The sequence below is a fragment of the Salmo trutta genome, chromosome 31, assembly GCF_901001165.1.
Source record: "Salmo trutta chromosome 31, fSalTru1.1, whole genome shotgun sequence".
Lineage (NCBI taxonomy): Eukaryota > Metazoa > Chordata > Actinopteri > Salmoniformes > Salmonidae > Salmo > Salmo trutta.
The window spans coordinates 38,190,125-38,205,657 of NC_042987.1; the positions used below are offsets into that span (position 1 = coordinate 38,190,125).

Below are 15,533 nucleotides of genomic sequence, written 5' to 3' on the forward strand. Positions count from 1 at the left end.
GTACATGGACTTAACTATATCAAAATGTTTGAGTTATTTAGTCATATAGAACTATAACTTCAACGATGGCATTATGAAGATGGGCAGGTAACTCATATTTGTAATATGCAATGAAAGTGATGCAGCATTTTCTAGGAAATAGCCAAGTTTAAAACTTTTGGAGGAGGGGGGGGGGGGCAAGTCATTATTAGGAAGGTGTTCTTAATGTTTTTTACACCCAGTGTATACTTGGGAAGATATAACAGTAGGATTACATTGGATCATTCAGCAGTGCTGAAATTGACAGCAGGAATATTTTTTGACATACCTTTTACATTTGTGTTTCAGGTTTCGCAAAAGAGTTTCGAGTTACTGACTATCCCGCTATAAAGTTGTGAGTTGTGTACTTCTCTGCTGTATTTGCTAAAACATTGATGGTAAATGTAGATGTGGAACTGAAATGCGCCCTACGGAACACACAAACCAGTTCTTCTTGTTATTATAACAAACCTATCTCTGTTGGATAGGTTGAAGGATGACTTGAAATACACCTACAGAGGTCCTAGAACCAAAGATGGCATCTTGGAGTTTGCAGACAGAGTATCTGGGTAAGACTGTGGATGGCATCATAGAGTATCTGGGTAAGACTGGGAATGGTATCATAGAGTATCTGGGTAAGACTGGGGATGGCATATTGGAGTCTGCAGACAGAGCATCTGGGTAAGACTGGGAATGGCATCATAGAGTATCTGGGTAAGACTGAGGATGGTATCATAGAGTATCTGGGTAAGACTGGGAATGGTATCATAGAGTATCTGGGTAAGACTGGGGATGGCATCATAGAGTATCTGGGTAAAACTGGGGATAGCATCATAGAGTATCTGGGTAAGACTGGGGATGGCATCATAGAGTATCTGGGTAAGACTGGGGATGGCATCATAGAGTATCTGGGTAAGACTGAGGATGGCATCATAGAGTATCATAGAGTATCTGGGTAAGACTGGGGATAGCATCATAGAGTATCTGGGTAAGACTGAGGATGGTATCATAGAGCATCTGGGTAAGACTGGGGATGGCATCATAGAGTATCTGGGTAAGACTGAGGATGGTATCATAGAGTATCATAGAGTATCTGGGTAAGACTGGGGATGGCATCATAGAGTATCTGGGTAAGACTGGGGATAGCATCATAGAGTATCTGGGTAAGACTGAGGATGGTATCATAGAGTATCCGGGTAAGACTGAGGATGGTATCATAGAGTATCTGGGTAAGACTGAGGATGGCATCATAGAGTATCTCGGTAAGACTGAGGATGGTATCATAGAGTATCTGGTAAGACTGGGGATGGCATCATAGAGTATCTGGGTAAGACTGAGGATGGTATCATAGAGTATCTGGGTAAGACTGGGAATGGCATCATAGAGTATCTGGGTAAGACTGAGGATGGTATCATAGAGTATCTGGGTCAGACTGGGGATGGCATCATAGAGTATCTGAGTAAGACTGAGGATGGTATCATAGAGTATCTGGGTAAGACTGAGGATGGTATCATAGAGTATCTGGGTAAGACTGGGGATGGCATCATAGAGTATCATAGAGTATCTGGGTAAGACTGGGGATGGTATCATAGAGTATCTGGGTAAGACTGAGGATGGTATCATAGAGTATCTGGGTAAGACTGGGGATGGCATCATAGAGTATCTGGGTAAGACTGAGGATGGTATCATAGAGTATCTGGGTAAGACTGAGGATGGTATCATAGAGTATCTGGGTAAGACTGAGGATGGTATCATAGAGTATCTGGGTAAGACTGAGGATGGTATCATAGAGTATCTGGGTAAGACTGAGGATGGCATCATAGAGTATCTGAGTAAGACTGAGGATGGTATCATAGAGTATCTGGGTAAGACTGAGGATGGTATCATAGAGTATCTGGGTAAGACTGGGGATGGCATCATAGAGTATCATAGAGTATCTGGGTAAGACTGGGGATGGTATCATAGAGTATCTGGGTAAGACTGGGGATGGTATCATAGAGTATCTGGGTAAGACTGAGGATGGTATCATAGAGTATCCGGGTAAGACTGAGGATGGTATCATAGAGTATCCGGGTAAGACTGAGGATGGTATCATAGAGTATCCGGGTAAGACTGAGGATGGTATCATAGAGTATCCGGGTAAGACTGAGGATGGTATCATAGAGTATCCGGGTAAGACTGAGGATGGTATCATAGAGTATCTGGGTAAGACTGAGGATGGTATCATAGAGTATTTGGGTAAGACTGGGGATGGTATCATAGAGTATTTGGGTAAGACTGGGGATGGCAGTTGATGCTCCTTGTCTGGAAACAGATAATATTGTAGTTCTTAAAAGGCCTGCTCTGTGATATTTGATTACATTTCTCCAGTCTTATCCCTCAGCTTTATAGCAAACCAAGTGGCGGACTTGTTCATTTCATGCTTATGTTCCCCTGCCCTTATCACGGTAAACGCATATATATTTACAGTTAGAATACAATGGAAAATAACAGAATAAAATAGAAAGTATCCACTGGGCACACACTGGTTGAGTCAACATTGTTTCCATGTCGTTTCAATTAAGAAAAGTGGAATAGACGATGAAGTGATGTCTGTGCCCTGTAGGTAGACTATATTTTCCCCAAAACAAACTATTATTGCTGAGTGTCGCAAGTACTCACGTGTGGAACGTTATTCTAAAAAAAAATTGTATTTTGAAACGGTTATATTTTTTTAGCATTGTTTTTACTAGGCCAGCAGCTTCAGCATCTTTACTGAGTTGTATTGCTATGATTTCTTCATATTTTAGCTCATTTGCAGCATTCTAATTAGCTATCTTTTTGTCCCTGGTGACTGTCAGATTGATCGCAATGGATGGCACAATTTACAGTAGCTTATCGTCTTATTTTAGTATTTACAGTCTATGCCCAGCTAGCAATGAGGAATCGGCCCTGATTGAATTGGAATCTGGTGTCGGACTTGGCCCGGAATCAAAATGAATGACTGCCCAGAATCGGCCCAAGAACATCAGGCCGTTTCCGTCTACCAGTGAGGAGATGGGAGAGGCAGGACTTGCACCGTATTCAGCGTCACAAATAGAACAGACTTCAATTTTAGCGCTTGGCAACGCAGCGGTGTGACATGTATGTGTACATTTATTTTGCAACGCTCGCACACGCGACGCAAGCTATGTGGTCAGCATGTTAGACCACTGTGCCACTCGGGAGGCTCCATCCACAAAGTTTTTAATGCTGATCAATTGCCTTGCACACAGTATCAAAAAACTAAAATACTACACAGGACTCTTAAATAATTTAATTTAAATGTTAATTGTATTTTTTGATCACAGAAACAATGAGAAAATATGGAAAAATGAAAAAGGAAATGTTAATTATATAAAGCAGCCCGTGTAATCATCTGCCAGAGAGTAGCCCCAATCGCCCCGAGCCCCAAGTAATACATTTGGGCCAGATAACTCACACCAGAATCGCCCCGAGCCCCAAGTAATACATTTGGGCCAGATAACTCACACCGGAATCGCCCCGAGCCCCAAGTAATACATTTGGGCCAGATAACTCACACCAGAATCACCCCGAGCCCCAAGTAATACATTTGGGCCAGATAACTCACACCGGAATCACCCCGAGCCCCAAGTAATTCATTTGGGCCAGATAACTCACACCGGAATCACCCCGAGCCCCAAGTAATACATTTGGGCCAGATACCTCACACCGGAATCACCCCGAGCTCAATCCCCGCATCCTCGCCATAAGTAATACTGCCGAATGCGGCCCAGACTCGGGCCACATGACGTCGGCCGAGTCTGACTCTCAGCTGGGATCAGCCCAGATCCACTGTGCTAGCTGGGTGGCTTTTGGATAAATCAATAGCCTACATTTTCTGACTGTTTACAATTTACATTTGGTGTCCTGAGATTTCGTATTACTTATTTTAACATAACAAATGCATTCATTAAGCAATTTATTATGTGTTATGGAATATTTACACAAATTGAAATATCAACGGTCTGACCGTCATGGAATTCCGGCGTTCCGAGCGTTAACAGTAAGGGCAGGATTGACTAAGCATGTGAAAAGTTTGGACCAATTATTTTCAGGGTGAAATTAAACTGATAAAAACCAAAAGTATGTTCACCATGAAATTGTCTTTATTTACACTTTGTCATGGTCTTACCCTTGAACGTTTGTAAATCTGGCCAGAAGTTTGTAAACATGATTTGGGTATGAGTTGACAGATTATGAGCTTTAAAAAAAAATGGTTTTCATTGAACAGTTACTTTATGATATACTGTTTCCATCTCCGCCCATCTGTCTCTCACTCCATCCATCAGTCCCTCTCTCTCCTTCTCTCTCCCTATCCCTCCTTTGTTTCAGACCTCTGGTGAGATCACTGCCAAGCCAGCAGGTGTTTCAGAATGTTATGAGTAGACATGGCGTTCTCTTTGTCTACGTTGGTGGGCCGTCAGACTTGAAGGTAATGTGTACGCCTGCGCATTAAACACACACAGACCCAGGCACACACACGAACGCACGGACACACATCAAATAATTATTTTGGTTTCTTTGTCATATAGCCTGTCTGAGGTTTCTTCCTTTTCTACCCCCCCCCCCCTCAGGAGAAGTACATATCTGTAGCCAAGGAAATGATTGTTCATACTTACTTCTTCTCTGCTGCAAGGAACATTTTACCCAAGGTACATTTTGGAAATGGTATATACACGTACAATACCAGTCAAAAGTTTGGACACACCTACTCATTCAAAGTTCTTTTTATTTTTTCTATTTTATACATTGAAATAACACATATGGAATCATGTAGTAACCAAAAAAGTCTTAAACAAATCAACATTTATTTTACATTTTATATTCTTCAAATATCCACCCTTTGCTTTGATGACAGCATTGCACACTATTGGCATTCTCTCAACCAGCTTCACCTGGAATGCTTTTCCAACAATCTTGAAGGAGTTCCCAAATATGTCGAGTACTTGTTGACTGCTTTTCCTTCACTCTGTGGTCCAACTCATCCCAAACCATCTCAATTGGGTTGAGGTTGGGTGATTGTGGAGGCCAGGTCATCTGATGCAGCACACTATCACTCTCCTTCTTGGTCAAATATCTCTTACACAGCCTGGAGGTGTGTTGGGTCATTGTCCTGTTGAAAAATAAATGATAGTCCCACCAAATGCAAACCAGATGGGATGGCGTATCGCTATAGAATGCTGTTCTAGCTATGCTGGTTAAGTATGCCTTGAATTCTAAATAAATCACCGACAGTGTCACCAGCAAAGCACCCCCACACCACCTCCTCCATGCTCATGTGGGAACCACACATGCTGAGATCATCCGTTCACCTACTCTGCGTCTCACAAAGATGCGGCGGTTGGAACCAAAAATCACAAATGTGGACAGATTTTCACTGGTCTAATGTCTATTGCTTGTGTTTCTTGGCCCAAGCAAGTCTCCTCTTATTGGTGTCTTTTAGTAGTGGTTAATTTGCAGCACTTCGACCATGAAGGCCTGATTCAAGCAGTCTCCACTGAACAGTTGATATTGAGATGTGTCTGTTAGTTGAACTCTGTGAAGCATTTATTTGGGCTAAATTTTCTGAGGCTGGTAACTTTAATGAACTTATCTTCTGCAGCAGAGGTAACTCTGGGTCTTCCTTTCCTGTGGCAGTCCTCATGAGAGCCAGTTTCATCATAGCGCTTGATGGTTTTTGCGACTGCACTTGAAGAAACTTCAAAAGTTCTTGAATTTTCCGTATTGACTGACCTTAATGTCTTAAAGTAAGGATGGACTGTCATTTCTCTTTTCTTATTTGAGCTGTTCTTGCCATAATATGGACTTGGTCTTTTACCAAAATGGGGCTATCTTCTGTATACCATCCCTACCTTGTCAGAACACAACTGATTGCCTCAAAAGCATTAAGAAGGAAAGAAATTCCACAAATTAACTTTTAACAAGGCACACCTGTTAATTGAAATGCATTCCAGGTGACTACCTCATGAAGCTGGTTGAGAGAATGCCAAGAGTGTGCAAAGCTGTCATCAAGGCAAAGGCTGGCTACTTTGAAGAATCTGAAAGATAAAATATATTTTGATTTGTTTAAGACTTTTTTGGGTGCTACATGATTCCATATGTGTTATTTCATAGTTTTGACGTCTTCACTATTATTCTACAATGTAGAAAATAGAAAAAATAAAGAAAACCCCTGAAATGAGTAGGTCTGTCCAAACTTTTGACTGCTACTGTATATATATATATATATATATATATATATATATATATATATATATATATATATATATATACTGCTCAAAAAAATAAAGGGAACACTTAAACAACACATCCTAGATCTGAATGAAATAAATAATCTTATTAAATACTTTTTTCTTTACATAGTTGAATGTGCTGACAACAAAATCACACAAAAAGAATCAATGGAAATCCAATTTATCAACCCATGGAGGTCTGGATTTGGAGTCACACTCAAAATTAAAGTGGAAAACCACACTACTGGCTGATCCAACTTTGATGTAATGTCCTTAAAACAAGTCAAAATGAGGCTCAGTAGTGTGTGTGGCCTCCACGTGCCTGTATGACCTCCCTACAACACCTGGGCATGCTCCTGATGAGGTGGCGGATGGTCTCCCGAGGGATCTCCTCCCAGACCTGGACTAAAGCATCCGCCAACTCCTGAACAGTCTGTGGTGCAACGTGGCGTTGGTGGATGGAGCGAGACATGATGTCCCAGATGTGCTCAATTGAATTCAGGTCTGGGGAACGGGCGGGCCAGTCCATAGCATCAATGCCTTCCTCTTGCAGGAACTGCTGACACACTCCAGCCACATGAGGTCTAGCATTGTTTTGCATTAGGAGGAACCCAGGGCCAACCGCACCAGCATATGGTCTCACAAGGGGTCTCAGGATCTCGTCTCGGTACCTAATGGCAGTCAGGCTACCACTGGCGAGCACATGGAGGGCGGTGTGGCCCCCCAAAGAAATGCCACCCCACACCATGACTGACCCACCGCCAAACCGGTCATGCTGGAGGATGTTGCAGGCAGCAGAACGTTCTCCACAGCGTCTCCAGACTCTGTCACGTCTGTCACGTGCTCAGTGTGAACCTGCTTTCATCTGTGAAGAGCACAGGGGGCCAGTGGCGAATGTGCCAATCTTGGTGTTCTCTGGCAAATGCCAAACGTCCTGCACGGTGTTGGGCTGTAAGCACAACCCCCACCTGTGGACGTCAGGCCCTCATACCACCCCCATGGAGTCTGTTTCTGACCGTTTGAGCAGACACATGCACATTTGTGGCCTGCTGGAGGTCATTTTGCAGGGCTCTGGCAGTGCTCCTCCTTGCACAAAGGCGGAGGTAGCGGTCCTGCTGCTGGGTTGTTGCCCTCCTACGGCCTCCTCCATGTCTCCTGATATACTGGCCTGTCTCCTGGTAGCGCCTCCATGCTCTGGACACTACGATGACAGACACAGCAAACCTTCTTGCCACAGCTCGCATTGATGTGCCATCCTGGATGAGCTGCACTACCTGAGCCACTTGTGTGGGTTGTAGACTCCGTCTCATGCTACCATTAGAGTGAAAGCACCGCCAGCATTCAAAAGTGACCAAAACATCAGCCAGGAAGCATAGGAACTGAGAAGTGGTCTGTGGTCCCCACCTGCAGAACCACTCCTTTATTGGGGGTGTCTTGCTAATTGCCTATAATTTCCACCTGTTGTCTATTCCATTTGCACAACAGCATGTGAAATGTATTGTCAATCAGTGTTGCTTCCTAAGTGGACAGTTTGATTTCACAGAAGTGTGATTGACTTGGAGTTACATTGTGTTGTTTAGGTGTTCCGTTAATTTTTTTGAGCAGTGTATATATATATATATATACACTGCAAACCTTCTTGCCACAGCTCGCATTGATGTGCCATCCTGGATGAGCTGCACTACCTGAGCCACTTGTGTGGGTTGTAGACTCCGTCTCATGCTACCATTAGAGTGAAAGGGTGTCTTGCTAATTGCCTATAATTTCCACCTGTTGTCTATTCCATTTGCACAACAGCATGTGAAATGTATTGTCAATCAGTGTTGCTTCCTAAGTGGACAGTTTGATTTCACAGAAGTGTGATTGACTTGGAGTTACATTGTGTTGTTTAGGTGTTCCGTTAATTTTTTTGAGCAGTGTATATATATATATATATACACAGCAAACCTTCTTGCCACAGCTCGCATTGATGTGCCATCCTGGATGAGCTGGAGGTCATATATATATATATATATATATATATATATATATATATATATATATATATATATATATATATATATATATATATATATGCAGGGTTTCCAATACATGACCCCAGGACAGAGTTTGGGAAACCCTGTATTAGGGTATTTTGTAGTTTAATTGACAGGTATAGGAGAATATGGGTAGATAAACGATACAGGGCAGAAAGTGAGTGGTGGAATGGGGGATTGAACTGCTACCTCCAGGGGCCTTGACATTGTGCTTTAATCATATCTTCCCAAAGTGAATGAGGTATTGTTTCTCTTTTCTGTTCATTCTCAGACGGTTACTCTCGAGGATTACCCGGCTGTGGCAGTGTTCAAGGATGGCACTTACTTCCTTTATGATGGTAAGAGACCATAGTTGAATTACAGTCCCAAGCGGGAAAAAATACTTTATTAATATATTTGTAATTTATAGAAGTATGTCAGTGATAAATATTTTTTTGTATATTTAAAATGTTCTAAATTGGAACAAATGTAAATATATTTAATATGTTTAATGTCCACTTTATAAGTGTTTTATTAGCATTTGAGTATATTAAATGTATTTTAAATCTCAATTGGGACCCTTTTTTTGTACTTAAGTACATTCTTAGTATATTAGATAAAGAGCGAAACAAATATTATTTGAATAAACTTTTTATATGTTTTATGTATATTTCTCATAAATTAGTAATATACAAAAATTATAATTCACTATAAATGTAAGATTGATGTAGATGGTCAATCAACGTCATTATATGATAAGTATACTGGCATGATCAATTAAACAGTATTTGAAAATATAGTTTCTATATTCGTTATGAAGAAAGTGTAGTTTTAGTGTGTTACAAGTATACTTTTATTTATTAACCACATTGGCTATTGTAATTAGCAACATAAAGGTTACATTGACTGAGCAAGACATCCTGTTACCCACGGTTACAACAGGCCACTCACAAAGTAGTTGTGGCTGGAGTGGCAATTTCAATCTAAAATAATTGATAACTGTGCACCAGTGTCATTTCACACTTTTGTTGTGTACATTACGGTGATAAATTAGCATAAAAAATATTGTAAAATGCAATGAAATAACTCAATATTTACAAGGTGTTCTTAATGCTTTGTACACTCACTGAATACTTATAGTGTATTTGATCACGAACAGAATTTCAGAAAAAAAATTATGCTTCAACTTAAAAACAACTCCAAGTTTATTTTGAACGAATATACAAAATTAAAATTAAAGCGTATGAAATTTAAGTGAAATTATAGTATATTTATAGTATACTTAAAGATATACTGGAAAAGTACACGTATTTGAAAAAAAGTACTCGTATTTGAAGTATATTTAAGCAATAAGGCCCGAGGGTGTGTGGTATATTTGTAAGTCGCTCTGGATAAGAGCGTCTGCTAAATGACGTAAATGTAAATGTATATGGCCAATATACCACGGCCAAGGGCTGTTTATATTGGCCATATATCACAAACCCCAGAAGTGCTTTATTGCTATTATAAACTGGTTACCAACGCAATTAGAGCAGTAACAATAAATATTTTGTCATACCTGTGGTATACCACAGCGTTCAGCCAATCAGCATTCAGAGCATCGAACCACCCAGTTTATAATATATGAATTTGTTTTTCGCTTGTGATTCTTTTCCCTTCACCCAGACCACTCATTCGCTCCCCCCTCATTGCATTTAAAAGCATTGGGTTGGTGCAACCATGGCCGGAGGTTTTTCACCATATTCCTTACCTCAATCTAATCATTTTAAATCCATGAAGGAAAGTGTTTGACTGCACACTTCCGAATAAGAAGGGTATAGAATTGGACCACAGCCCTAGTACATAGTCATCTACAATTTTGTTGAAGGGATCGTTCACAAATAAAATGGTTCATTGTAGACCGGTTGGTTGCTTAGCAACAACACCGACACTCGCACAACTATGGGGCAAAACAGACGGGGTTGGCTTAGATTGTTGACAACATGTAAACAATATTTAGTCTCCGATATTTATTGAAAACATAAATACATTTGTACAATGAGCACTCGTTGTCTCTCAAATACATCGTTACAGTTGTTGTTTAGCTAGATTTGCCATATTAGCATTGACATGAAATCAGTCAAAACGCCTCAAAACAAGACATGGTATCAAGAACAAGATGAAAGTAGCTGATACGAGTCATGATTCCCCCACCTGGCAGTTTCTTGTCATTGCTGGTAGCTATCCAGATTCACAACAACATATGGACGCCCCATGGATGCGCGCACATCGGTTCGACCCGACAACGTCACGAAAGCTATCTATACCTCGGCTGTTGTTTGATCAATAAATAACGTTTTTTTAAAGTGTATTTTTGTGTTGTTTATTCACTCTCTGGTTAACATTAGTATTCTCAGACTAGAAACTATCTGTTATACTGTCTATTCTTTCTCTTGTCTTTTAGAACAACAGGATGGGGACCTGACGTCGTGGATCAATAGAGAAAGATTCCTCAATTACCTCCCGATTGACAGCTACACCTTGTATGCAATGGGAGATACAGGTTTGTTACACTCTCTCATGGACACGCACGCATGCCACACACACGCACACACACACACACGCACACACACACACACACGCCTGCCACAGACACACACACACTGCGAACATGGTAGAGAATGTGCTTTACTAGTAAATAACTTTTCAGGAATTAGAAGTATTAGAGAATAGATGTCTCTGTGTGTCTACTTGTCTACCACAAGGTGGCAGGCAACAGTGTCCAATATTCAGTGAGTGTAATGACTAGTGCATTACATTGCTAATACATTCTTACAGTGTGTGGCTTTAATGAGGCAAGTCTCTGTGAATGATGCGTATGACGTGATGTTAAATGAGTGTTCCTCCGTGTCTGGAAATGTTTTGGTGTTTTATGTGCGTTCCTCACTGTAAGAAATGTTTTGGTGTTTTATGTGCGTTCCTCACCATAGACAAACTGGTGGTTCTGGCTGTAGTGGAGGAGAAAACCCCTACTAAGGAGAGCATCCAGTATGAGTATCTCTTTTAACCCAATATAATGTTAGGGGTAGTTCACCTGAATTACACATTTACCTCATATCTGTGCTACATTTAAAGTTACACATTTAATGTAGATCTCAAGTTTATATATGGCCAAGTTCACCCTTACAAATCAGCTGTTGTTCCTGCGGCAAATATTGTCCTCAAAACATTATATTAATAGTCTATCCTTATTAATCAAATACTCCACCCTACCCAGTTACAAGACCATGGTGAAAAGAGTGGCCACTGAATACAAAGACTTCTATAGCAGGTGAGTTGGTTTGAAACAGAGTGAAACGGTACAGGTAATATCTGAACTTGTCCAATAAGAAATTCTCATTTTTTTTGTTTTCTTTTGTAACATGTTTTGCTACGTTGTACCCTAATGAACATGATCCTGGTGTTCTCAAGAGAATTCCAGTTTGGTCATATGGATGGAAACGAGTACATCAATGGCCTCATAATGGAGTGAGTGATCATTTCTCTATTCTCCCCTTCTTTAATTTTTAGAAGTAGCCAGAGGTTTTGGCACAAATCTGCCATTGGTGTCAATTAATGATATACGCAAATGTCGAGTTAAGCGTAATTAGGATCTTTATTTCTGGGGAAATATGGTTCTCCAGCACCTGGCCAGCCTAGTAGTACCTTCAGTACATATGGCGTGTTGACAACTAACCCTAAAAACCCAATGTGTGTGTGTGTTGCCAGGGAAGTGTCCATGCCCTTTATCATCGTGCTCAACATGTCTAACGATGGATATTTCTTGCCGCCCAACAAAGTGGAGACAAAGGACCAGCTGTTGAAGTTCATCGATGGCGTGTTGAAGGGCCGGATTAAGGTCAGTCTAACTAAACCTGAGCTAAGTCTGACCTGAGCTAAAATAGTATTTAAAATATATTTTTTTTATATAATTTACCTGGTACAATAGAACCATTGGAATAGTTCAACAACAAAAAAGCAGGCCCTGTTATTTTTTTAGGGAGGCTCAAACAAACATTCAAAGGTTTCAAATCCAGAGAATGTTCAAATATGATATGTCTGATGCAATGCGTAAGTGTCCAGTGAAACATTGTGTTTCACCCAACAACATTTGAATATTCCATGTCTTGCTTTATAATAGCCAACGTTTATCTTGTTTCAATAGTCCCAGGGGGGGAATGGATTCTATCAACGCTTTATAAGGATGGCGTTCAACACCAAAACGACTCTTACCGTAAGTCACAGAACATGTTGACACTCAAGAAATGCTTACACTTTTGCTCTGACGTATTTTTTTTTTATTAGTGCAGTTGTGGAATGCATTTGTTTTTTTTGTATCTCAAAAGTACGGCTTTGCCTTCGCCCCTGACCAATGTATAGTATTCAATGTTTGGTTTGCTCTCTCTCGCCCTCTCCTCTCTCTCGCCCTCTACTCCTCCTCTCTCTCCCCCCTCTCCCTCTCTCTCCCCCTCTCAATTCAATTCAAGGGGCTTTATTGACATGTGAAACATATGTTTACATTGCCAAAGCAAGTGAAATAGATAATAATCAAAAGCGAAATAAACAATAAAAAGTGAACAGTAAACAGTTCCAATAGAATAAAGACATTTTCAAATGTCATATTATGTCTATATACAGTGTTGTAACGATGTGCAAATAGTTAAAATACAAAAATAGTTCAAATAAAAGGTCACAAATGCTGCTGGGATTGCACACTGTGATATTTCACCGCTCCTTCTCTCTCTCGCTCTCTCTCTCGCTCTCGCTCTCTCTCTCTCTCTCTCTCTCTCTCTCTCTCTCTCTCTACTACTCCTCCTCCTCAGATTATATTTACCAAAGCACCCCTTCTGGGCATCTTCCTCGTCTTTGTTTTTGGCTTTGTGGGGAGTACCTTCTGTTACGTCCTGTACAAGACCTGCCATATCGTGAGATCGGGAATGAAGGATGAGGAACCAATCACTGGCGAGAGGGAGGAATCAAACCAAGTCAAAGGTCCCGGGAGAGACAAGAAGACGAAAAAGAAAAATCCTGCAGAAAAGAAGGCAGATTAAGTGTGAAACAGACAGCTGACCTTCTGTCCTTTTTCTATTGAGCTGCCCTCCTGGCCAGGTTTCTCTAATAAAATAGGTATTCTGACCTCAAAGGGACTTCCTGGATAAATAAAGATTACATCTAAATAAATATTCTACAGATGAGTGACCGAATCAGTGAATTCAGAGGAAAGAATTCTTATCGGAAAGTCTTTCAAAAGCGAACCATTCCCCCTTCCCTCGGATGTGCATATTTCCAACAAAAAATTGCATCAGTAATTGTCCCATACGAGTGATGACTGTTCACCTCCAACGCTTGGAAGAACACTTTGGGACCTACTTCCCAATTTGTTTGACTGTTATCCTGGCTCCGTTGACATGCCAGTAAGTGAAATCGAACAGCTGATCGAAGCTGTGACCGAATGCTGCAGACAAGGCATTCACAGGTCACTACGGAGCAGTTTTGGTTCCTGACTCAAAGAGAATACCCTGCTGTCTCCATCTGAGCATTAATGCCACATTCAAAACAACTGGGAACTCGTACCTGGGAACTCGTTAATCTCAGAATTCCGACTTCAGTGCGTTCACGATAACTGGGAACTTCAGAAAAAAACGAGCTCCGACTGGGAAAAAATAGTTTTGAACGGTCAGCCAACTCGGAATTCCTCTTTCTAGAACCCCGACTTTCTGACCTGAAGATCACTGACGTCATGATTTGACCTCGTATTTTTCAGATTTTCCCAGTTGTCTTGAAAGCACCATAAAACTCATGGTACCTTTCGCCAGCGCATAGCTGTGGGAAGCTAGATAGAGTGCTCTCATCTACATTAAAACCAAATATCCATCCAGGTTGGATGTGACAGCAGAGATGAGGTGCGCACTGTCGACCACGCCCCCTGACTTTGAGAAACTCTGACGAGACATGCATCAAACACACCCATCTCATTAGTGGTGGTGAGATAAGATACATTATGTCAGAGTAATTTGCAATTGACTGTCATAGCCCCACATTAACAGTAGGCCTACAATGTGATGGTGAGTTGAGAAGACAATCAGAAATAATGTTAGAATGTTTTCCAATTGATTGTCATAGTTCCAAATAAAAAAGTAAACATTGGCTGTTTATTTCATAATTGTTTTCACATGGTTGGCGTCGTGAGAATTTTCAGATATCAAAATGGGGTTCGTGGCCCAAAATCGTTTAGGAACCCCTGTCATAGCCCTTGTAGATCTAAGAGAATTGGATAGGTTTAAGCCAGGGATGGGCAACTTTGATCGGGGATGGAGGCAACAAAAAAATAAGAGCTCATCATGAGGGGTCGCGAGTTGGTTGCAGGTCTGCGTACCACCCCCCACATTATGAGCAAAACAATTTAGTGGCACCCTCTTGACAGTGGAAATAATGTATTTACGTTTTAGAGTACAATTTGAGCAATTCTACACATTTTGCCATGTGGCGGAAAGAAGATTTAGCAATTTTATAAAAAATGCCATGCACTTCTACTCATTTTTCATTATATACAGTTGAAGTCGGAAGTTTACATACACTTAGGGTGCAGTCATGAAAACTCGTTTTTCAACCACTCCACAAATGTCTTGTTAACAAACTATAGTTTTGGCAAGTCGGTTAGGACATCTACTTTGTGCATGACACAAGTAACTTTTCACAAGTAATATGTATATATCTACTATTATTGTTATTATTTTGTATTATTATAATGTTTTATTCGAATATATCAGGCCTCCCAAGTGGTGCTTTGGTCTAAGGCACTGCATCTCAGTGAAAGAGGCGTCACTACAATACCTGGTTCAAATCCAGGCTGCCTCACATCTGGCTGTGACTGGAAGTCCTATAGTGCATCACAAAATTGGCCCAGTGTTGGCCAGGGTAGGATGTCATTGTAAATTAGAATTTGTTTGTAACTGACTTGCCTGGTTAACTAAAAAAAAATCAACAACAAATCTTTTGGGGCGGGGGGAATGTGATACAAAACGAGGCAACAGTGTTCTTCAGAACCATGCGGAATCCTCCAAGCGGTCGGGTAGGACAGTTTATCCGACTGGATAAACATTTTTCAAATAAAAAAATATATGTCCCCCCACTTCTAAAACCAAAGTTGCGCCCCTGCTTTAATTTCTACATCCTTTTCTGAGAAATTATTGGGGTTTTGCCCGTT

At 40.8% G+C, this 15,533-nt stretch overlaps 1 protein-coding gene across 1 annotated transcript in view; it reads left to right on the forward strand.

Annotated features, from left to right (window-relative positions):
- LOC115170176 (protein disulfide-isomerase TMX3) overlaps positions 1–14,473 on the forward strand; it is a 17,938-nt gene extending 3,465 nt beyond the window's left edge. Inside the window, exons 5-16 of the mRNA XM_029726540.1 lie at positions 328–373; positions 507–587; positions 4,393–4,492; positions 4,635–4,712; positions 8,601–8,667; positions 10,752–10,850; positions 11,278–11,335; positions 11,565–11,618; positions 11,759–11,815; positions 12,056–12,185; positions 12,492–12,560; positions 13,150–14,473. Of these exons, the coding sequence (XP_029582400.1) occupies positions 328–373; positions 507–587; positions 4,393–4,492; positions 4,635–4,712; positions 8,601–8,667; positions 10,752–10,850; positions 11,278–11,335; positions 11,565–11,618; positions 11,759–11,815; positions 12,056–12,185; positions 12,492–12,560; positions 13,150–13,377 (1,067 nt within the window). The 3' untranslated portion in view covers positions 13,378–14,473. The remainder of the gene's footprint in view (positions 1–327; positions 374–506; positions 588–4,392; positions 4,493–4,634; positions 4,713–8,600; positions 8,668–10,751; positions 10,851–11,277; positions 11,336–11,564; positions 11,619–11,758; positions 11,816–12,055; positions 12,186–12,491; positions 12,561–13,149) is intronic.
- Positions 14,474–15,533: the final 1,060 nt, after the last annotated feature.